We start from the raw sequence: 25,285 nt of genomic DNA, 5'->3' as shown, positions 1-25,285 counted from the left end.
CCTCCCCCTTTAAATGAGGGTGAGAGCATGGTTAGCCGAATCCTGCAGCTTGGGCCTCAAGCTACAAAATTTATTGGGTAGGACACTGCATTATTGGAAAACGATATAGAATGTCAATTTTTTTTCTGTTCTGATATTTTTGTCATTCCCATTTTTATTTTCAGTTGTTTAGGTTTCCTTTTAATTTTCTTTCTAATGCTTTCAGCTGATCTAGGTCACTGAAAGAAAATCATAGTGGCTTGATTTTATTATAGTTCTGCAAGCTATCTTGTGCTTAGAGGCATGTGAAATTCTGCTGCAAACATCCTGCTTCCATGAGTGCTGTTCTTTTGTAATTTTGAAATCTAAGTACACAGTGATAGTCCTTTAATTTCAGTTTGGTTACAGAGAAGGTATTTACAGGCTTCAGGACTGACAAAAGATCACTGTATCGTTGAGCATGCAGTTAGTAAAATTACTGTGGTCGGGCACTAAAATAGTAAATTATCTGTAAAGTAAAATTTGGAGGTTGGAAGAATGTGGCAGTATTTTGTAGCACTCAACTGTGTCAGGGATGCTAAATGCCACTTTCAAATACACAACATATAACATGCATGCTTAAGAAGGTAAAATATTCCAGCTTTTTTCTGACTGCAGAATTATACCCTTGTATTGTGTTTTCCTTCTCTGGGTTTTTTAAACATTGGTCCCCTGCTGAATACCTTCTCTCAAATTATTCTTGTTGAATTTCACGCTCAGAAATTTGTGGTTCCTAATTAACAGACAGTATCTGGTGTATTAACCTGCAGAGATTGTATTTGTCACAAATGTTATAAATTATTTGTTGGTATGCAAATTCATTTTGGTGTCATCATCAATCGTTACTTACAATTGGCAAGCAGTAGATAAGTGTTCTATTAAGTAATTTGACCTGCCAAAGTTCTATTTGTTTTAAAGCCTTGACCAATCAGTCAGAACTTAAGAAGTTTGCAGTAATTTCATTAAGAAAACTTTTGTTTGGCTAGTTGCCTAAAATGTAGCAAATCATTGCTTTTGTTGTAAGATAAATCAAACTCAATTTACATTACCAGTCATGTCATGTTTTATTTCTGCTGAATGGAATATCCTTTTTTTTTTTTTTTTACTGTATTTGGATTACATTAAGTACATCTTCCTGTGTACAACCTCTGTAGGAAAATAATGATACTGTCTTCTGAAAACTCTCAAAGCTGCATAATCCAGGATAATTTCTTATCTTATTATTGACGATTCTGTTATTTGACATTCGGATGAGGATGCAAAATAATTCCCAGCAAATAATTTATCTTGTAAAGGGCAGATAAAATAGGCAGCAGTTTCAGCTGACCATCGTGATTTGATAGGCTGCATGAAACGTTTTAATTCTTTTGCTGAATCTTCGGAAGGTAATTTTATAAAGTTATTTTCACATGTATGTAAATGGCCTCTTTATGAAATATCAGCCGGCATACATACTTTGCTGGAAGGTGCGAACAGCGATGGACTTTGTATGGAACATGAGCAGAGTTACAAATAAACATATATCCGGCCAATATTCAGCCGGCAGTGATCAGCGTTTTTATGTCCGCCACCACCTCTGTAATCCTGGATATTCAGTGCCGGGCCATGTGCAGGCACCAGATTTAAATATCCGGTTTTAGGTTGGCTACTAAAGCTTACGTGGTTAAATACAATATTCAGCCCTTGACCACACAAACTGAACTGCTTAAAGATAAGACTGCTATTTATGCAGCCCAATTTAGGAATCCTTTTACTAAGGTGTGCCAAAAAATGGCATGTGTTGTTGTAGACGCGTGTATTGGACGCACGCAGGTCCATTTTTCAGGGCGCGCAAAAGAGGCCTCTTTTTGGGGTCCAAAAATGGACGTGCGGCAAAATAAAAATTGGCGCATGTCCATTTTGGTTCTGAGACCTTACCACTACCCATTGACTTAGAGGTAAGGTCTCACGTGTTAACCGGGCGGTAATCGACAACGTGCGTACAATGCTGATTATCGCCCGGTTTGCGCTGCGTGTCGGAAATTTGCCGGCACGCATAGTGGGTACACGTGAAAAATGAAATTACCACCCGGACCACGCGGTAGCTGGGCAGTAGTTCTGAATTGGTGCACATTGGGCGCGTACGCAGCTTAGTAAAAAGGCTCCTTAAGCAGTTACCTTAGGCGGTTAAGGCCAAATATTGACACTTAACCACATAAGTGCCAGCTCTACCCCTGGAATACCCACAAGTTATCTGGCTTTGGTGCAGATGCTAACCAGCTGCACTAACTGGTTAAGTGCCGGTGAATATTGGCGGTTAGCCACAGATGAGCGATTTAAGCAGGCAGGAGCCTCTCCTGCCCATTCTAATCATTTTGAAAATTACCTGGATAGATGATAAAATATACAAACTTATGCACTTATTTGAATAATCTTGGTACAGACATTTCCACCTGCTGTCTGTACCTGCAAGGTAAGTGCAGTTTTTACCACTTACACTAATATTTTATAAAGACATAGTTGCCTATTTGTCTTTACAAAATAACGCCCACATAGGTGTCTATTTGCTTTCTTAAATCAAGCACCCTGTTATAAAATTACCCTCTCGCATTCTGCACAGCAAACACAGGTCCATGCTCTACCTGGGTACAATGATCAATGAGATGCTTTCAAACGTTGCATTCTCCTTAACAAAGATTCTGTTCGCAAAAGCAGAAAAAACATTTTTACTTAATAGGCTTATAGGACATGTTAATTTCAATATACTTTTCACAGTGAGAAGGTTGAGATATCTCTTAATAGCAAAGGATTCTGCAGCTTTGCCACTTCTTTTTTTTTTTTTTTTTTGAGTTTTTATCATTTTTTAAGAAGGAGTAACTTGTTTTCAGAATTAACAAGACTAAACAACTGAAGGATGTGAGAAAAGAATGTACATGGAGTAAGAATTAATACAGGTTCCTTTATTTCTTTAGCCCTGTAATAGTAGAAATCCCCCATTTTGGATCAATGCGAGGCAAAGAGAGGGAGCTGATTGTACTCCGGAGTGAGAATGGGGAAACATGGAAGGAACACCAGTACGACTGCAAGCTAGAAGAGCTTACTGATTTACTAAATGGAATGGATGAAGGTATGTGTACTGCTGCACCAAAACCTCAGAAATATTTGACCGGGCTAGTTTGGTGGCCCTATGACAATTCTGGGTGTTGTACTGCCGTGCAGGTGACCTGGGTTAGTATAGTCACTGATTTCTGCTCACACTGCCTACTGGAAAGTATATACAGGAGGTGTTGGCATTCCTGTTGGGTGCCTGGTTAAATAGAATTTAATGGCCCCAGCCCCACACACACTGAAATGCTTTATAAATGTTTAGTGTTAGCAGCAGTGATTGACTGCCAAGCCCAGTGTAAGCTGGAAAAGAAAAGGAATCTCATTCATTGCACAACAGCCAACCCAGTATATTTACAGTTAGCTCGTGTTAAGGCCATTTTTTTGCAGAAGGGGGTAGAACTGGCATGGAACGTGTTTGGCACTGAGGCCCCGATGATCAAAAGTAAACGTGGGCATTAGAGGCCATTAGTGCCGTACTTGTGCTCGCATCTACCAGCGCAGAATGATCAGAGGGGTTTAGCACAGCAAATATTGAGCGCATCAGGCCTTAGTGCAGATAACATGCAAATGTAGTCAAGCTGATTTAAATGAGGTCATTTTGTAATTCTCACCAATGATTAGAAAAGAGGACCCGAAACAAAGGTGCCTTACCACTGTAAAAGTTAACGCCAGGTCCAAGCAGGCTTTAGGGTGTTGGAAGAGAGGATTTCCCATGATTCTCTTGCTTCTCTCATAATTCTTTCTTCAAAATCTACCAGTTTTGATTTCTTTTGGAAGCAGAAGGAAGCCTGTGCAAGGCCTCAAGCATTGGTTGTGAGACACAGCAGACCCGAACGTGAAGCATACATTGGCGTTCTTGTCCTGTGTCTAAATTTAAAGCGGCCATGCTTTAAAAAAAAAAAAAACCCAAAGCACACAAATTTAAATGCTTATATTTAGGCTGCAGAAAACAAATGCCAATGTGTGCTTTACATTCAGGTTTTACCAACCACATGCACACAGGTGACACTGCTCAACTCTTCTGCACAAGCGCTAAGCACAATCCTCCCACTGAACTCTCTAATACTCAAAGCTATGAGCGAGCCTATATTTTTATTGTATTTATTTATTTATTTATTTATTTATTTATTTCTGCATTTGTACCCCACATTTTATGTGTCTTAAAAATTCATATGGTTGGTCATGTAGCATTATCAGTAGTAGTTGGCACGTGTCGTCATTTGTTTTTCTGTTGGTGGTTGGGTTCCTTGGAGTGTTGCATTGTTGATTAGTTAGTCTGTGCGGGATGATCAAAGAAAGATTGTCTGAAAAAGTGGGCTTTCAGGTGTTTTCTTATGTAGTCAGTTGTGCATTTTAGGATTCTCGGTATTGTGTTCCAGATTTTGGGGCATACGTAAGTGAAACTGGTTGAGTATGCAGATTTGTATTTCAGGCCTTGGTAGCTGGGGAAGTGTAGGGTGAGGTAGGTTCTTGCGCCTTCAATTGCGTTTCGCATGGGTAGTTTGTCATGTATTCAAGTGCAAGGATGAAAATTATCCTGTGGGCCACAGAGCAAATCATGAAGGATATTTATTCTTTAATGGGTAGTCAGTGAAATTTGAGGAACAGTGGTCTTGCGCTTTTGAATCTATTTGTTCTGAATATTATTCTAGCAGCTGTGTTTTGTGCTGTTTGCAGTTTCTTTAGTAATTGTTCCTTGCATTCGGCATAAATTCCATTGCAATAGTCTGCATGGGTGAGGAGCATGAATTGGACTAGTGTGCAGAATACATCTTTCAGGAAGTAATTTTTATGCATTTCAGTTTCCACATTAGCTTTGAGCCTTCTGCACTATTCCAGCGGTATTTTTATTTATTCATTTATTTGTTACATTTGTATCCCACATTTTCCCACCTATTTGTAGGCTCAATGTGGCTTACATTGTACCGGAGAGGCATTTGCAGACTCCAGTGAGAACAAATACAAAGTGATGTTGTGGTAAGATGAAGTTCATGTGGCATAGCCATATTAGGAAAACGTACATCGGAAGACTTGCGTTTTGTCCATTACGTACTTTAGTTTTGTTGTGTTGCAGGGATCAGGCATTTAAGTTGGATCGGTGGGGTATGCCTTTTTTGAACAGGTTAGTTTTTAGTGATTTCCGGAAGTTTGGGTGGTCATACATCGATTTCAAGGCTTTTGGTAATGCGTTCCATAGTTGTGTGCTTATGAAGGCTAAATTCAATCAATGGCACCCACAATTATTCTTACTGTACTCCTTTAAAAAACTTTCAATAATTTTTACTGTTATTTTTACACATATCTTATCTTCTGCAAATATCATATGCTGGTTCATTACAGATAACAGTTGACAAGAAGACCGGCAAAACAAGCCAGGAAATTACAAGAGCTACAATAAACAGTCTAAGAGCATAATATAACTCTATAAAAGCCATAAAATCAGCGGTCTAATTATCATCAGCTATATATTTAGAAAATAGGGAAGTTTTCAATGATTTATGAAATACCCCATAGTCAGTAAGTGTACAAATTTCTAATGGTAAAGAATTCCATGTCAATGCCGCTTGATATTGAATGGAAGAATCAATATTCTTTTTGATTTTATCTGACTCACAGAAGGAAAGCGCAACATAAATTGGTGCACAAATAGTAAGGAGCATTATTCTGTGAAGCCTTACATATTAAAATCAAAACTTTTAATTCGAACAGCCTCCTGTTGAAATGTGTAAGTATTTAAGCATCTGTTTATTGACGTCGTCATTTAATAATTTATTTTCACTTACAGAACTGGACAGCACGGAAGAACTGGAAAAGAAACGTATCTGTAGAATTATTACCAAGGATTTTCCCCAGTACTTTGCAGTAGTTTCCCGGATAAAGCAGGAGAGTAACCAGATAGGCCCTGAAGGTGGTTTGCTCATCAGCACAACCGTACCTCGCGTTCAAGCATCCTTCCCTGAGGGAGCTTTAACCAAGAGGATTCGAGTAGGCCTTCAGGTAAGAACACCAACAAGCCATGCATTACTAGAATTCCGATTTTCAATAAATTTGCCCACTAGGGACTAAATTCTAAAAATGGTGCCCAAATTTTGGCTCCCAAAAAATGTGATCGCTAAGCGCTATTCTATAAATGGCACTCCAAGTTGGGTTCTATTTAGGCCAGATTCTATATATGGTGCTTAAGAAATCCGCGTGGAAAACATTTCCGCCTATGCATGTTCTATAAGTTTTAGGCACAGTATATGGAATATGCTTAATTGATATCCCAGTACCTAAAACTACGCATCTCCATTTACACCAACGAAACGTGGTGTAAATCCCTGCATGTAGATTTACATGGACTGGGCCATCTTCTATAACAATGTGTGTAAATTTTGAAACACCCACGAAACGCCCTTTTCCCCACCTATGGCCATGCCCCTTTTAAACTGTGCACTTTAGAATTTAGGCGCAGTTCATTACAGAATACGCTTAGTGAGTTATTCATGTAAATCATACTTATTGCTAATTAGTGCTCGCTATTGCATGTTAAGTGCTGTTAAAAATGCTGATTGGTTTGTTAAGCTAATTAAGTTATGCGTGTCATTATGGAATATGCTTAAGTTTCAGCACGTAATGTTAGATGCGATATATATTTATTTTTATTTGTTGCATTTGTATCCCACATTTTCCCACCTATTTGCAGGCTCAATGTGGCTTACATTATGCCGTAGTGGAATGAGAAATACAGAGTGGTATTGCATTGAAGTTCATAAGTGACAGAGTACTTTAAGCAGTCAAGTATCGAGGGTTCAGTTTTGTCCAGTTCTGGTATAAGTTTCGTTATCTGGAATTTAGGATAGATCATTGTGGTATGCCTTTTGAACAGGTTGGTTTTTAGTGATCAGACTGTTATGACTGTTGGAAGGGGTTGGGGGAACGGGCAAGGGATAGGGAAACCTTGTGGGGCCCTTATCCTGGTGTGGGCAGCTCCTTGAAGTCACCTAGGTGCGCCAAAATTCAGTGGCAGTATCCAAATAACTAAGCAGACATAGCTAAAACTACATTTTATGTGGTCCTTCTTGCCCAGCTGGTTATCTGGGTACCAGCATTAAAAATTGGCAGCTCCCAGATACTTTCCGGGTCCACCCTGACTCTGCCCCTGGACTGCCTCACCACAAGCCACAGTGTCACTGATATCCAGGCAACTATCTTGTAAATGCTGCTAATATCCAAATCTGGCCCAGTAAGTAACTTGATAAGACCCTTGATAAGATATAGAATCCGGCAGTTAATGCCAGGATCCGCACCCAGTGTTAGGTGTGAGGATTTACACCAATTGAAACTTGCTGCCTAAATTAGGCGCAAATCCACTGTATTCTATAACACTGAAACCAAATTCTGGGAATGCCCCTGACCTACCCATGCCCCTCCCATGGTCATACCCAATGCCCTTTTTCGATCCACGTACAAAATCTGCACATGCATCTTTATAGAATATCGACTGCAAAGATGTGCAGTAAATTCAAATAGTTGCCAATTAGCGCCAATAATTGATTTAGTGCCCAGTTATTGCCAATTAACTGCTTATTGTCAATTGAGTTGCACATCCAATTTTGGAATATGCTTAATGCATGTCAAATTTTGTGTGCCATATATAGAATTCAGGGTAGATATATGTTACTTCTTATAAATTATCAAGCCATAACCATATTATTATACCTATGTTCATTGCAGGTTTTTTTTTTGTTTCTTCACAGTCTGTTTCCAAGTCACGCTGAAGGCACACTAACGTTTTTAGTGTGTGCTAAAAATTAGCACACACGAACACTACAGATACCGATAGGATTATATAGGTGTCTGTAGCGTTAACGCATGCTAATTTTCAGCATGTGCTAATAACACTAACGTGCCTTAGAAAACAAGACCCTTTGTTTCCTTTCTTGTTGGAGTGCTGTAAATGTGACAGACATTTTCGGTACCAGATGATTTTTACACTCAGTTGTACTGGCTTTGAAAGAAGTTTTTATACACTTTAGTAACGTAATGTGTACTCGGAGTTGGAGGAGGACAAGGTCTGGTCTTCACATTCTTGTTTGCCTAATGCTAATTAATTCTTGAGTTTGCTACTAAAAGAAAGTTCTGGAGATTGCATGAGCTAAGAACTGTGAGGAGGATCTCACTGCAAACGGAGGCAGTTATACAAAGGAAAATAAACAAACCTCGTGCCAAGGCTGGAAATTCCTGTTTTCTAAGTTTTTATTCTCAGCAAACAAATGATGGCACATCTGACTGCTGACTGAAGCCAAAATACTTTTTCAGTCTGTTTACCTTTCCATTCTGTTTAAGAAGGAAAAACTTACACAAGAATGAATTTTCCATTCTTGGATTTGCCTTTTTTATTGAATGTTGGATACTATTTTAAATTTGATACCAATAAGTCAGTTTGTCTGTAAAACTGTCATTTTTAGATAATTCATAATTAGTAAAGCTGCTGTATGATTTAAGAAGGGTCTGTACAGCACAAATTGGAAAGAAGGCTTGAAAAACTCTAATGTTTGATTTTACCAGTGGCATACCAAGGTGGGGGCGGTCCGCCCTGAGTGCACGCTGCTGGAGGGTGCAGAGAGCAGCCGCGCGCCTGTCTGCTCTGCTGGTTCCCTGCTCCTTCTGCCCCGGAACAGGTTACTTCCTGTTCCGGGGCAGAGGGAGCAGGGAACCAGTGGAACCGACAGCCGCGTGGCTGCTTCCAGCAGCTAAGAATGCACCCGGGGGGGGGGGGGGGTCGTGCTGCATCGTGGGGGGACGGACGCCGCTGCACCTGGGGGGGGGGGTGTGCAGCGGCGATCCGCCCCAGGTGACAGCCAACCTAGGATCGCCACTGCCTTTTACTAAGCTACGGTAGAAATCAGCTGGCAGTAAATGCCGAGACACCCATTGTATTCCTATGGGCATCTTAACAAGTGTTTATAACAGCTCTGTGGCTGGCATAAGTGCTCTCTGGTAAAAACATGCACATGAATGTTTGTGGTTACGCTCATATTCTGTAAAGAAAAGTAGACGCCTACTGTCCTTTATAGAACAGGATCTAAGTAGGCACATTCATGGTGCTTAAAAATAGACATCCTTTCAAAGAACTGGTCACTAATTGCTACTTTTGGGTGTTAGGTGAGAAGAATAGAGTATAAAATAGAAAGATATTAATTTCCTATTGCATGGGCACCACATAACTTTAAATGGATAAGTAGAAACCTTGAAAATCCACATATGGCCTTCTATAAACTTACTCCACATTATACATGTGTATAAGTACACACAGGGGTGAATTCTTTTTCTTTATTCTTTATTCTTTATTTAGATTTGCTATATCGCCTTAACTGTCACACAGAACAAAGCAGTGTACAGACTAGAAAGCCATTTGGAACTGAAGTACAGGAAAGGAAAGCATACAGACAGAGATTTATACAACTTATTTGAACACTAAATATGGCACTGAAATAGGCACTATTCTATAAGCTGCGCATAAAGCTAGGCAGGGTTTACAGAATAGCGCTTACGCCAGGGACTCACACCTAACTTTAGGTGTGGCCACTTGCACCAACTGAAACGTGGCGCAAATGTATGCACCTAAATTGGGCGCATAGTCCTCTTATTCTATAGCAACATGTGTAAATGCTAGGAACGCCCATGACCCTCCCATTTCCATGCCCCTTCTTTTTTTTTTTTTTTACTCATGCATAAATTTCAATTAAATCTTATTAGTGCCAATAATTGCATGTTAAAAAGCCAGTTATTGGCACAAATTAGCTCATTCAATTAGATTGTGCACAAACTTGTGCACACAATTTGTGGCATGTTTTATAGAATTAAGGGGACAGTGACAAGTCAGAATGTACTTCTGTGGCCCCTCTATAGGTGGTTCCCAGGCTGTAGCTTTAGGAGAACAGGGATTGGGTTGTGACATTTTTATTTTTATTTATTTATTCATTAGGATTTATTTACTGCCTTTTTGAAGGAATTCACTCAAGGCGGTGTACAGTAAGAATAGATCAAACATGAGTAATAGGCAATTAGAGCAGTAAAAATATTTGAACAACAATACAAAGTATGGCATGGTATACTACTTGCAATGACAACACAATATGTACTAGAACATTATAATTGGTAGTGAAGGGTAAGGCAAAGTTGTAACATATAGATGAGTAAGAAAGTAGGAAGAATTAGAAAGTAAGGTGATTGATTTGAAGAAAGTTGCACGTGAAGTCAGAGAGATGGTTAAATATTATCTCAGCTACGGTAGGAGTGGATAAACATGTCCCGCTGCAGTATGTGCAGCCCGAGTCAATCCTTGTGTGTGTGAGTGAGACTAACAAGTTAGTTACTTCTTCCATTAAAGGCTTGGTTGAAGAGCCAAGCTTTCACCTGCTTCCTGAAGTAGAAGTAGTCATGTGTTAAGCAGAGCCTTTCAGTGTGGGGGTTACTCCGAAGAAGGCTCGCTTGTGGGTATCATATATACATGCTAATATGTGAGAACACACGTAAAGTACATGCACGCATTTACAGCTTTGGAGTAGGTATCAATCAATGCATGCATCTGCATTTACATGCTACAGGAGTTGTTTCTGGACTCTTGAGACCTTTGTAAATAGGCTTCAAATAGGCAGCTTTTTTGGACTTCTCACATAAGTATCCAGTTATAAAATCAGGCCCTTATAGCTGCTAGTAAGGAATTTGACTTAAATTCATTCTTATATGGATAGCATCTGAATTTAATTGCCCTGCCTTCAGAATGCCCCTAATCCCCACCATGATTCAAAATTGATAAGTTTAGCCTTTTAAAAACAAATTTAATTTACATTTTATTAAGTTCCCGTATATAATCACAAAAATAATTAATATGACCACTTGACATTTGACACAGCAAAAAAAAAAAGTAGCAAAGAACAATTTATAAAAAGACAGGAAACATCTAGCATAAGCAATTTAGGGGCCCTTTTACAGAGTGGCGGTAAGCCCAACGCGGGATTACCACTCACTCACTCTTCCGGGACTACTGTCGGGCCAACGCAGCCACCAAGCACGCACCATTTTCGGGGGGAAAAGAGAACCCCCCCCCCCCAGATATGGCTTGCACTGTGGTAACCCGGCAGTAATCGGGCATCACCGTGTGCTGCCTGGTTTACTGCCAGGTTAGCACAAGAGCCCTTATCGCCACCTCAGTGGTCCCAATAAACTTTGCTTGGAGCTCTTACTTCTGTGTTTGGGCTGGTCACTTGGACTTGGTCTTGTTCCACCCTTGGTCTGTTTTGCTTGCGTTATTGTGGAAGGAGTGGAACCCCCTTTCTACCTTCTTTCCATTGGTGGTAAGGGCTCCCTGTCGCATGGCCATGCGGTAACAGTTCTCTTACCGCACGGCCATGTGTGCCTGGGGTCTTTTTATCCACTGCAGTAAAAAGGGCCCTGGCTCGCAGGAAAAACAACCACAGAGGTATTATTGTAGCCTGATGACTGCTGACCACATGAGAACTACTCAGTATTGACTGAGAATGTCCCTGTTTCTATTTCGGGTCTGTAACAAGGAGTTGCATTTTAGTTTGTGACCCTAACGTTATGTCTTGACAGGCCCAACCAATTCCAGATGAAATTGTGAAAAAGATTCTTGGAAACCGAGCAACATTTAGCCCTATCGTTACTGTGGAACCGAGACGAAGGAAATTTCACAAGCCAATAACCATGACAATTCCTGTGCCACCACCCTCAGGGGAAGGGGTTACCAATGGATACAAAGGGGACAGCACACCCAGCCTTCGACTTTTGTGTAGCATTACAGGTGAGCCAAAAGAAGGCAGCTTAAAATATGAGTGTGCATGCTCACTTCACAGGGTCTCATATTTTCCAGTACAGAATTATTCATTTTGCATATTTTCATAACTTTGGGATGAGGTAGTTTTATTCCTAAGAACCTCATCTGGTCTACATCTCAAGGGACTAAATAGAATGTTTTAGTATAGAATTTAAAGCTATGCATTCTAATTGGAGTGGAATGTGTTCTTTATGTCTGTGTGGTTGATATATGGATTTTTCTCCTGTTCTGATGCCAAATTATCGTATATGAGTCCTAGACGATACAAACCATCCTGTCATTTTACACATTAAGCCATACACAACCAAAAACTGGTGTTTTTTTAATATGACTGAGTAAAGTATTTAGCTTCTAGAAACTATTTTAGTATGGAGAAGATTAATCTGGATGTACTGTATTCACGATATAATGTTTTAGGGGGTACGTCGCCTGCACAGTGGGAAGACATCACAGGAACCACTCCACTGACGTTTGTCGATGACTGTGTCTCCTTTACAACAAATGTTTCAGCCAGGTATGGTGGTACTTGATACCTAGGGCTTCTGATTTATCACCCCAATGCCAAACACCAGACAAACACCACTTCCCCCAGTGCTCTTCCATCCCTCCCCTGATGCTTCTTATTTCACCCACTCAGTTTTTGTAGCTTTTTTGTATTGACAAATCCTAAGTGACAAAGAGGGGCATAATCGAACAGGGCGCCCAAGTTCTCCTGGGGCTGTCCTTACAGGACGGCTCCGCAAAGGGGCAGGGAAACCTGTATTATCGAAACAAGATGGGCGTCCATCTTTCGTTTCGATAATACGGTCGGGGATGTCCAAATCTCAACATTTAGGTTGACCTTGGAGATGGTCGACCTAAATGTTGAAATGGTCGACCTTAGAGATGGTTGTCCCCGGTTTTCGGCCATAATGGAAACTGAGGACGCCTATCTCAAAAACGACCAAATCCAAGCCCTTTGGTCATGGGAAGAGCCAGAATTCGTAGTGCATTGGTCCCCCTGACATGCCAGGACACCAAACGGGCACCCTAGGGGGCACTGCAGTGGACTTCACAAATTGCTCCCAGGTGCATAGCTCCCTTACCTTGTGTGCTGAGCCCCCCAAAACCCACTCCCCACAATTGTACACCACTACCATAGCCCTAAGGGGTGAAGGGGGGCACCTACATGTGGATACAGTGGGTTTCAGGTGGGTTTTGGAGAGCTCACATTTACCACCACAAGTGTAACAGGTAGGGGGAAGATAGTCCTGGGTCCGTCTGGCTGAAGTGCACTGCACCCACTAAAACTGCTCCAGGGACCTGCATACTGCTGTCATGGAGCTGGGTATGACATTTGAGGCTGTCATAGAGGCTGGCAAAAAATTTTTATTTTTTATTTTTAGGATGGGAGGGGGTTGGTGACCACTGGGGGAGTAAAAGGAGGTCATCCCCGATTCCTCCGGTGGTTATCTGGACAGTTTGGGCACCTTTTTGAGGCTTGGTTGCAAGAAAAAAATGAACCAAGTAAAGTCGGCCAAGTGCTCTTGAGGGACGCCCTTCTTATTTCCATTATCGGCCAAGGACGCCCATCTCTTAATCACGCCCCAGTCCCGCCTTCGCTACGGTGCTGACACCCCCCCCCCCCCCCCCCCCCCCGTGAACTTTGGTCATCCTTGCGTTGGAAAGCTGTTGAGGATGCCCAAAATCGGCTTTTGATTATGTCGATTTGGGCGACCCTGAGAGAAGGACGCCCATCTCCCGATTTGTGTCGGAAGAAGGTCGCCCTTCTCTTTCAAAAATAAGCCGGATAATGTACGTATTTGATTCCAATGGAAAAGGTACTAGTGGCCTGAAAATACTGATTAGTGCTGTATAGAATTACCCTCATATCAGAATTTCAAACCATTTTCATTTCACAAATGTATTAAAGATTTTCTACAATATTTTACCAGTGAGAAAGATGTCATGGATACTGATTTTTTTTTTTTTTGGCCCTTTCAGTTTTCTCCTCCTTGAGCTTCCATGTCAGTCAGAACTGAGGCTGAGATCAGATGCCATGAGCTTTCATTTGCAACTGCCCAGCCAGTCGTTATCCTCCTATTTTATGTCCTCTTCCAGCTCCCTTATCTCTGTCATTGCACCTGTAGACCTCAGCCCAGAGCCACACACTAGAGTTTGTTCCAGAACCCTGAAATTGTAGGCCCCAATTCTCGCCCCATTTATGCACGACTTGAGCTCATAAATGTACAGAATACTAGCACTTACATGCCTAAGTGGCAGCAAAGTGACTAAGCGCTATTCTGTAGGGGCATCTGTGTGTAAGTACCACAGTGTGTAAATGCAAGGGGTGCATTCACATGAGTGGAACATGGGAAGGGCACAGTAGAGGCCGACCGAAACTGAATCCATGGCCGAAATCCATGGCTCAGTTTCATCCAGAACTGAAACTGAAAACGTGGTCTTGCTGCCGTCGCAACTGCATGATGCCCCTCCCCCGAACCATCCCCCCACCCCCCAGAGAAAACCCAGAGCACCCATCAGCAACACCCTGCCCTCCCCCTGCATGTCCCCATAAGCCCTCCCCGGGCCTACCTTCTAAAGGCCCTGCCGGTCTAATGGCTTCTTCAGGTCAGGAGCATCCAGCATTGATCCTGCTCCCAGTGGCTCCATGTTCAAAATGGCTGCCTTGTGGCTGCCATTTCGGAATGGCTTGAGCAGGAGGAGGGCGGGAGGAGCTGCTGAGCGGCCCGGGTTTGGGGGGGCTGGCTCAGGTGGGCAGTCTTGCAGCAGGGGCGGGGCCACATTTTTGGTTCCTATCGAAAATACTCAGGCATTTTCAACCAGACCCAAACCCAAATGTCAGATCAGTTTTGGTGCTGAATCTGAAATCAAAACCAAAGTTTGGTTGGCCTCTAGGGCACATGTATGTGAATGCTTCATCTCCAGACACAACCAACTTAGAACAGTCTTGGTGTGGGGAAATCTTGCCTGACCAATTTACTTCAATTCTTTGAAGGAGTAAACAAACATGTGGACAAAGGGGAGCCGGTTGATATTGTGTATCTGGATTTTCAAAAGGCGTTTGACAAGGTACCTCATGAAAGGCTACAGAGGAAATTGGAGGGTCATGGGATAGGAGGAAATGTCCTATTGTGGATTAAAAACTGGTTGAAGGATAGGAAACAGAGAGTGGGGTTAAATGGGCAGTATTCACAATGGAGAAGGGTAGTTAGTGGGGTTCCTCAGGGGTCTGTGTTAGGACCGCTGCTTTTTAATATATTTATAAATGATTTAGAGATGGGAGTAACTAGCGAGGTAATTAAATTTGCTGATGACACAAAGTTATTCAAAGTCGTTAACTCGCGACAGGATTGTGAAAAATTACAAGAGGACCTTAGGAGACTGGGAGACTGGGCGGCTAAATGGCAGATGACGTTTAATGTGAGCAAGTGCAAAGTGATGCATGTGGGAAAAAAGAACCCGAATTATAGCTACGCCATGCAAGGTTCCACGTTAGGAGTTACGGACCAAGAAAGGGATCTGGGTGTCGTCGTCGATAACACACTGAAACCTTCTGCTCAGTGTGCTGCTGCGGCTAGGAAAGCAAATAGAATGTTGGGTATTATTAGGAAAGGTATGGAAAACAGGTGTGAGGATGTTATAATGCCGTTGTATCACTCCATGGTGCGACCGCACCTTGAGTATTGTGTTCAATTCTGGTCGCCGCATCTCAAGAAAGATATAGTACAATTGGAAAAGGTGCAGCGAAGGGCGACTAAAATGATAGCGGGGATGGGACGACTTCCCTATGAAGAAAGACTAAGGAGACTAGGGCTATTCAGCTTGGAGAAGAGATGGCTGAGGGGAGACATGATAGAGGTATATAAAATAATGAGTGGAGTGGAACAGGTGGATGTGAAGCGTCTGTTCACGCTTTCCAAAAATACTAGGACTAGGGGGCATGCGATTAAACTACAGTGTAGTAAATTTAAAACAAATCGGAGAAAATTTTTCTTCACCCAACATGTAATTAAACTCTGGAATTCATTGCCGGAAAATGTGGTGAAGGCGGTTAGCTTAGCAGAGTTTAAAAAGGGGTTGGACGGTTTCCTAAAGGACAAGTCCATAAACCGCTACTAAACGGACTTGGAAGAATCCAAAATCCCAGGAATAACATGTATAGAATGTTTGTACGTTTGGGAAGCTTGCCAGGTGCCCTTGGCCTGGATTGCCGCTGTCGTGGACAAGATGCTGGGCTCGATGGACCCTTGGTCTTTTCCCAGTATGGCATTACTTATGTACTTATGTACTTATGGTCTTGGAATCCAACCCCTGGGGGTTCCTCATTGCAGTGCACAGCACTGGCACTGATTTGTCTGTTGACTCCATTGTTATTTTAACTTTCTATTTTTACAAGAGAACTAATTATATTCTCCCAGATTTCGGCGTGCTGCCAAGTTGAGTGCACAAATTAATTGGTTAATGAGCTCTTAACCATCAATAATTGGGTTCTAACAACAAATTATTGATGTTAATTGACACTCATTAAAATTTGCACTTAAATCTGGCTGCTGCTATTCTATAAGACAAGGTGCCTTACTCCAATAATACATGTCCCAAAAGGGGGTGTGGCCATAGGAGGGGCATGGGCATGTCAGAGGCATTCTGAAAAGTTACGCACGCAGTTATAGAATACTGTTACTTTGGTGCCAGCATTTCACCAGATTTCAGCAGGCATAAGTCTGGCACCCAAAGTTAGGCATGGGAATCAGGCATGCAAGTCTATAAAGGGCATTTAGTGCTGATTTTTTTTTTCAGCACCTTTTTGAGCATTATTTATAGACTTCCCACCATTGACCTTGATTCAACTATTTTGGTTTCCCTCCCTGTCATTGCCAAGAATCTCTGAAGCTCTGCTGCTCTCTGTAACTGGCCCTAAGAGTCCTACTGCCTTCCTTGCCACTGTTAAGGAGTGGGCCCGAAAATTCATGCTACGTCCCCTGCCTGATTTAGAGCACACAGAGACCCACCACATCATATGCAGAGAGCAGAGGAGAGTTCACTACAATATGAAGCATAAAATGCGGGGAGACTGTGACCGAAAGATGACAAACTTAGGTTGAGATAATGGATAGAAGAATGAGAGGCTAGGAAAAAGGAGGAGAAAGAATTGTAGATGAGAAGCCTAAGGATTGGTAGAGTGAATCTGGAAATGAGAATGGTGATGGGTGTGAGACTGTAAGGAGGAGGCCAAACCACCCCTGGGAACATCTCCACCCTAGTCAAATAAACATGCATATACATGGTATAGTGTTTGGGCAATTTTTGAACATAAGCATTGCCATACTGGGATACACGAAAGGTCCATCAAGCCCAGTATCCTGTTTCCAACTGTGGCCAATCCAGGTCACAAGTACCTGGCAAGATGCCAGAACAGGAAAACAGATTTTTTTTGCTGCTTATCTCAGGAATAAACAGTGGATTTTCTCAGGTCCATGTTAATAATGTCTTATGGACTTTTAGGAAATTATGCAAACCTTTCCACATATAAAACACTGTTTTGCCAACAGAATTGGTTTTTAAAATTGCCCTCTTAGTCACTTAACTGAAGACTGTATACTTGTAACATAGTAAATGTCAACAGATAAAGACCTGCACGGTCTATCCAATCTGCCCAACAAGTTGGCCAGAGTTGAATCTGGCACAGGTTCCATTTCTTCATGATTAAACACTAGTATACTTAGATGTTCCATAGTATACTTAGATGTTCCATAGTAACATGAAGGAGCAAAAGTGGCACTCAGGGAGGACAAGGCCATAGATTGAATTCATTCTTTGCTTCAGTCTTTACGGAAAAAGATGTAAGAGATCTACCTGTACCAGAAATGGTTAAAGTGATGATGTGGAGGAACTGAAAGAAATCTTGGTGAACCTGGAAGATGTACTGAGCCAAATCGACAAGTTAGAGTGATAAATCACTTCGATCAGAAGGTATACACCCCAGGGCAATAGCGTAGCCAGATCTGACATTTTTTTTTTTTGGGGGGGGGGGCAGACTTAACATGGGGTACTAGGCATATAGGTGTGAGTAGTCAATACTCCTAAATATTGTCATAGAGTGCACTTGATGATGGATTTCTAAGTAAACAGTCTGTCCTGCATCAACATAAAACCTATACATACTTGCAGAAATTTGTCCCTATCCAACCCCCCCCCCCCCCATGTCCAGCATAGCCCTTCTGTGTCCCTATCCCCGCCATGTCCAGCATAGCCTTTCTGTGTTCCTCTCTGCTCCCCCCGTATCCAGCATTGTCCCTCTGCGTCCCTATCCTTTCTTCTTCCATGCCCAGCATTTCTTCTCTGTGTCCCTGTCTCTCCCCTCTCTCTTTCCTTCTTCCTACACCTCCCTCAAACTGGGGCCAGTATCCCTCTCTCATCTCCCCCCCCCCCCCCCCCCCAGTTCAGAATGTCTTCCTCCTGGGACTCCAGCGCCTCTCCCCCTTTTTTCCCCTCCTCCAGTCTCTCTCTTTCTCTTTCTCTTTCTCTCTCTCTCTTCCTTCCACACACCACCCCCAAAAGCTGGTTCAGCATCCACCTTCCACCTTCTGGTTCCACGCCTCTTCCTATCTAACCCTCCCTCCCCTTACCCCGTAGAGCAGAGCAGCCCTTAATTATCCCTCCTTGAGTCAAACACCTCTGTGTCCCTCCTCACTGGCAGGTCCAGCCTTTCCTTCTTCCCCCACCTCCCCCGCCACGGTTCCAGCTTCTCTTCCCGCTGCTGCTAACCTGCATTGTTTGCTACCAGTAGAGACACCGCAGAGATAGAAAGGAGCAGCCTCGGTTGTTCTTCCCTGTGATGCATCCCACCTCATCTGATGCAATTTTCTATTCTGTGTGTGCAGGGAAGAACCGAGGCTGCTCCTTTCAATTGCTGTGGTGTCTCTACTGGCAGTGAACAATGCAGGTTAATAGCACTAGCAGGTCCCAGTGAGTGAAAGAGACGCCAGACCAGGGACAGGAGGGACTGGAGAGAGAAACCGGACCACACAGGTTGTGGGGTGGGGGGATGCTAGACAAAATATGCCTGGACACTGGGAGGGCAGCCAAGAATAGGGGGTCAGGGCCCCCCCCCATAGCTATACCCCTGCCCTAGGGTACTGAAAGCACTCAAACATGAAATTGCTGATCTGCTCTTAGTGATCTGCAACCTGTCGTTAAAATCGTCCATAGTAACTGAAGATTGGAGGGTGGCCAATGTAATGCTGATTTTTAAAAAGGGTTATAGGGGTGATTCGGAAAATTACAGACCGGTAAGCCTGACTTCAGTGCTGGGCAAAATAGTGGAAACTATTATAAAGAACACAATTACAGAACACATAGACATGGGTTCAGCCAAAGGAAGTCATGCCCCACCAATTTACTTCATTTCTTTGAAGGAATGAATAAACATGTGGATAAAGGTTGATGTAAATGTATCTAGATTTTCAGGAAGTTTTCGACAAAGTTCCTCATGAGAGAAAATTAAAAGTCATGGGATAGGAGGCAATGTCCGTCGGTGGATTAGGAATTGGCTATTGGATAGAAAACAGAGGGTAGGGTTAAATGGTCATTTTGTTTCAGTGGAGGAAGGTGAATAATGGGGTTTCACAGGGATCTGTACTGGGACAGGTGCTATTTAACATATTTATAAATGATATGGAAGTCAGAATGACGAGTGAGGTGATTAAATTTACAGATGACTCAAAATTAAGTTGTCAGAACACATACGGATTGTGAAAAATTACAGGAAGACCTTAAGAAACTGGAAGACTGGGCATCCAAATGACAGACGAAATTTATTATGAACAAATGCAAAGTGATGCACATTGGGAAGAATAATCCAAATCATAGTTACCTGATGCTAGGGTTCGCCTTAGGAGTCAGCACTCAAGAAAAAGATCTAGGTATAAACAATACAAGGAAATACTCTGCCCTGAGTGTGGCAGCAGCCAAAAAAGCAAACAGGATGCTAGGAATTATTAGGAAAGGGATGCAAAATAAGACCAAAAATATTATAATGCCTCTGTATTGTGCCATGGTGTGACCTCACCTTGAATATTAAGTTTAATTGTGATTGCCATATCTCAAAAAAGATACAGCTGAATTAGAAAAAGTTCAAAGATGAGCGACCAGAATGATAAAGGGGGTGGAACTTCTCCCATATGAGCAAAGGCTAAAGAGGTTGGGGCTCTTCAGCTTGAAAAAGAGACAGCTGAGGGGGGATATGATTGAGGTCTGTAATATCCTGAGTGGTATAGAACGGGTAAAAGGTAATCTGAAAGTAGAAAGACCAGGGGACACTCAATGAAATTACATGGAAATACTTAAAACAAATAGGAGGAAATATGTTTTCACTCAAAGAATAGTTAAGGTCTGGAACTTGTTGCCAGAGGATGTGCTGACAGCAGTTAGCATATCTGGGTTTTTAAAAGGTTTTAAAAAATTCCTGGAGGAAAAGTCCATAGTCTGTTAGTCCATAGTCTGTTACTGAGATGGACATGGAGGAAGCCACTGCTTACCCTGGGAATGGTAGCATGGAATGTTGCTACTAATTGGGTTTCTGCCAGGTACCTGTGACCTGGATTGGCCACTGTTGGAAGCAGGATACTGGGCTAGATGGGCCATTAGTCTGACCCTATGGCTATTCTTATGTTCTTATATTCAAAATTTGTAAGTCTATGTGCTTTTCAGGCACTGGTCCTACGTCATAACTACTGGAATTTTTCTTTTGTTCTGATGATAAACCTTACATTACAGAGGCTTGCTCATGCATTGTTCAGAAAGAATGTAGCTTTCTTAGGTCACTTATTACGGGAAGTTCTCCAACCTCTTGTTTCTTGTTTATTTTGGGGAAGGGAGAGAATATTTTGCAGCTCATTTCGCTCCATTTATTAGAGGAGTTTTCACTACGGTGCACTAAGCAGTTAGCATATGAATTATGGCATGCCGTTTGTGCACATCTTCCTCTCTATGACTCCCTAATGTGTCTGTACACACGAACCTTATTCTACCACAACATTACTGTATTTGTTCATACCGGAATTGGCGAATGTCTTTTATGGTACTATGTAAGCCACATTGAGCCTGCAAATAGGTGGCAAAATGTGGGATAAAAATGTAATAAATAAATAAAATATCCATAACCTCACTGGCATGACAGCTTCTACTAACTCCATAGCCAGTTATGGGGTGGGAAATGGATGGGTACTGAGTGAAGAACAGGCATTGGAGTTTGTGCATGGTACTTTACTATGTGCTACCTGCAGCTGCATTTACCCTGTGGTAAAGTATATTTCTGTGTCGTAAGTGAATGGAAGCATCTTAGGAACACCCACCAACAGTTAGCATACAGGCTTTGCACTTTTCCCTGCGTTAACGTTTGCATCTAACGCACAGTAAATGCAAAGCTGTACTACAAATTTGTAAAAAGGGCCCCTTTGTTTTCTTATCCACCCTTTTAATGTAACACACAGAATGAGTCTCAAATTCCTGGATTCCTTAAAGAGTGCGGATCCAAGATTGGCATCCAATGATTTATTGGTGTTAACAAGTACTTTTTATGATTTGAACGCTGATCTGGCAGAGTTCTATCTGTAACAATGGCTGCCTAAATTGGATCGAGCACAACTGAAATGGAGGTATGGCCATGGGAAGGTCAGGGATAGTCACAAAAGATGTGCACAGTGTTATGGAATAGTAGGGGAGCCATGTTTAACTTGTGCACCAGCATTTACACCAGGTTTCAGCTGGTGTACGTTCTCGCACCGAAGTTGAGCATGGAATTCGGCACTCAATACTATTCTGTAAACAGTGCTAATTCTGGAGCGTCCTTTATAGAATAACATTGAGAGCTGATTATTTTGGTACCATCTAAAGAATTTTCCCCAAGATAATCAATAAAAATATAGTACAAACAGCAAATGACAAGATTCCCTTACTACAACCATTACACCATAAATAACCATAAATCTGGCATTTCTTTGGCATAAACCTTGTTGTGATTTTTTTATTTGCTTCCTCATGTAGATTTTGGCTTGGAGATTGCCATCAAGTACAAGAAACCGTTAGCCTGGCCTCACAGCTGTACAGGGAGCTCATCTGTGTTCCCTATATGGCCAAGTTTGTTATTTTTGCCAAAACAAATGACCCTGTGGAAGCATGTCTGCGCTGTTTCTGCATGACGGATGACAAAGTCGACAAAACACTGGAGCAGCAGGAAAACTTTGAGGAAGTTGCAAGAAGCAAAGATATCGAAGTAGGCTTGCCAAGCCTGAAAGCTTGGTGTCAGAATCAAGGTTTCAGTTGTTATGCAGAATGATATAAATGCATCATAATCTTAAATCCAATATATCATGTTATATATGTTTATTTTATTTGCTGTACCACCCTTCACACTAGCAACAAAGCACTGTACAATCAAGTACAATATGTTATAAATATGAAAGGAGCTCCGCTTAAACATAGGACAGTAGCAAAAGAATGAAAACAAAGGAGGTAGATTAAATTACAGTGTAGGTATACAAAATGTTATTAATATTTTGGATATATGATGTGCATGGTACTCTGCCATCAGAAGGGGATGGTGAAGAAGACAGCCCGGGGGTACCAGGCTTAGGGGACACCAACATGCCTTTTCAGGGGATGGGATGCCTGCACTCATTGCCATAGTGGTAGTGAAAGTAGCTCTCCTACGCAGCTGCTGGACTGCAGGCCCTTCATCGGAGGGGATGTTATGCAATGGGACCCCACCTCAGGACTGGCTAGAGTGCTGCTAGTCCTGACAACAGACCTACCACTGATGAGGCAACGAGGACAAATATCAGGAAATATTTTCATATAAAGAATGGTGGAAGCATAGAAATACGTTCATGGGATTGGTGGTGACATCTAGGATAGTAAGGGGAGGATCACGGGATAAGCCCAGAGGATATCTAGTTGCTAAAATTGAGAAGAATATTGTATAGGTACGTGTTTAAGTGTTCATTATGCTATAGTCACCTGAGATAATGTTAGTTATTGGGTCAACCAGAATGTATGATGAATAGGTTAATATGAAATGCTAGAAGTGCTAATGGTAACTCAGGCATGCTCACGACCAGGTTGTCTGATTTGACTGAGTTGGTAGAATTGATTAGCAGGCTGCAACTTCTGTAATTTAATTAGACTTTCTAGCAGAAACACAGGTGCTCAAGTAGCTGGATCTTTGGTTACATAAGGGACCTACAAGTCCGGGTGCTTGATCAGTGGTCATGTTAACCTTGCTGGCTGTTTAGATTATCACCGAATCTTGTGTTGGGATGTGGGTAAATGGTGTTGGTGTTGGAGGCATCTTACGTGCTGTTCCACCCAAGACAGTAGAGTATAAAGGAAGGAGAAAAAACAGGTTATCCTGGATGCAAAGAAATGTAAGTGATCACATTTTGTGACTGGCAGCTGGCATTTATCTTGGGCTGGCTAAATCTTTTTCTGCTATCATTTACCATGTTACTATTTAGAAAATAATGGGACAATTTTTAAAAGGCTTTGTTTGTTTGTTTGTATGGGTTAACTTTACAGATTGCCTGAGGTAGAGAGGGGCAAAGCCAGGAGTGGAGTTAAGGGTGAGCTGGGTCTACTAAAAACAAGAATTTCATTTTGAAATCTCACATGTTGTTCATCCTGTAGACCAGTGGTTCCCAAACCTGGGCCTGGGGGCATCCCAGCCACTCAGGTATTGAGGAATGAATATTCATGAGACAGATTTGCATACAGTGGAGGCAGTATATGCAAATCTTTCTCATGAATATTCATTTTGGGTAACCTCAAACCCTGACTGGTTGGGGTGCCTCCAGGACCAGGTTTGGGAACCACTGCTGTAGACTTTGAACCTGCAAGGTGTGCGAGGCCAGGAAAACCCTGCGACACCCTTTGCTAGTTGATTTTCGAAGAGAAACGACATGGGGAAAATGATTTTGCAGGTGTGAAGATTTGCTGAGTCAACAGAGGATATGTGTGATAATTTGACACCAGGGGCATAGCCAGGCTTCAGCGGGAGGGGTTCCAGAGACCAAGGTGAGGGGGCACATTTTAGCCCCCCCCCCCCCCCGTCAATTTTGACACACACACACACACACACACACACCCCCCGGTGCCGCCACCCCTCCCCCATCCCTTTCAACCTCCTGCTGCCGCCAACTCTCTCCCGCCACCGCCAGGTACCTTTGCTGGTGGGGGTCTCCAACCCCCGCTAGCCAAAGTCCCCTTCAGCGCCGGTCTCCGAGTCCGGCGCGTTCACTGATCTGGATTCTGTTTCTGTGAGTCCTGACGTCCTGTGGCCCCACCTAGCTACGCCCCTGTTTGACACTGGTACTTGATTAATGAAACAATACTCCATTTACATTGAAGCAGAATATCTCTTTTTAAAACTAATTTAAATCACTTCTGTTTTCTTGCTAGGTCCTAGAAGGAAAGCCCATCCACATCGATTGCTATGGAAATTTAGCCCCTCTGACTAAAGGGGGACAGCAGCTTGTTTTCAATTTTTATGCTTTCAAAGAGAACAGACTGCCGTTCTCTGTCAAGGTAAAGGAAAACATGCGATGGCTACCGCATTGTTAGGCTGAATGCCAGAAAGTGATTTTTTAGTTTGGTCTTGAACAACATGAAGGTAGGGAGACCCATTTTTAAAAGGATGCTGCTATGGATACGGATACAGAACGAGAGGATACATTTTGAAAATAATGCCCATAAGGATTGTATGCCTGCTCTTTAGATATTACAGAGTGGAAGGGAGCCTAACAGTTAATGCAGTGGCCTGGGAACCAGGGGAACCAGGTTTGATTCCCACCACAGCTCCTTGTGACTCTGGGCAAGTCACTTAGGGACTCTTTTATAAAGCTGCGGTACCGATTCCCGGTGTGGCAAGTGAGAGGAAGCCCATTCAATTCCTATGGGCTTCCTCTCATTTGCCTCGCAGGAATCACTAAAGCGGCTTTGTAAAAGAAGCCCTTAACCTTCCATTGCCCCAGGTACAGAATAAGTACCTGTATATAATAAGTAAACCGCTTTGATTATAACCACAGAAAGGTGCTATGTCAAATCCCATCTCCTTTCCTTCCCCTTTCTAACACATGGGAAGATTTTAAGGAAATTCTGTGCTGGTGATGCTTTTGCTTCCCTACCACTGTAAATAATTCTGAATTTGAAGTAAAACAGCAGGTCACCAAGGTGTGTAACTAGAAGCCACTCGTTGGAGACAGTCATTGCTGGCATCATCCCACACTTCTTCAGTGAGCTGAAAAGGCCAAAAACAAACTGGAAAATGGTCATGTTTATGAT

The 25,285-nt window shown here is 42.4% G+C and overlaps 1 protein-coding gene across 1 annotated transcript in view; it reads left to right on the top strand.

Moving 5' to 3' along the window:
- ANK3 (ankyrin 3) overlaps positions 1-25,285 on the top strand; it is an 889,892-nt gene that overhangs the window by 745,068 nt on the left and 119,539 nt on the right. The window contains 6 exon segments of the mRNA XM_030203110.1: positions 2,970-3,124; positions 5,891-6,102; positions 11,707-11,914; positions 12,365-12,461; positions 21,995-22,223; positions 24,404-24,529. Coding sequence (XP_030058970.1) covers positions 2,970-3,124; positions 5,891-6,102; positions 11,707-11,914; positions 12,365-12,461; positions 21,995-22,223; positions 24,404-24,529 — 1,027 coding nt within the window.

Source organism: Microcaecilia unicolor, chromosome 5 (genome assembly GCF_901765095.1).
Source record: "Microcaecilia unicolor chromosome 5, aMicUni1.1, whole genome shotgun sequence".
Classification (NCBI taxonomy): Eukaryota; Metazoa; Chordata; class Amphibia; order Gymnophiona; family Siphonopidae; genus Microcaecilia; species Microcaecilia unicolor.
Note: the sequence above shows the minus strand (reverse complement) of the source record. Positions and strands in the feature narration are given on the sequence as shown.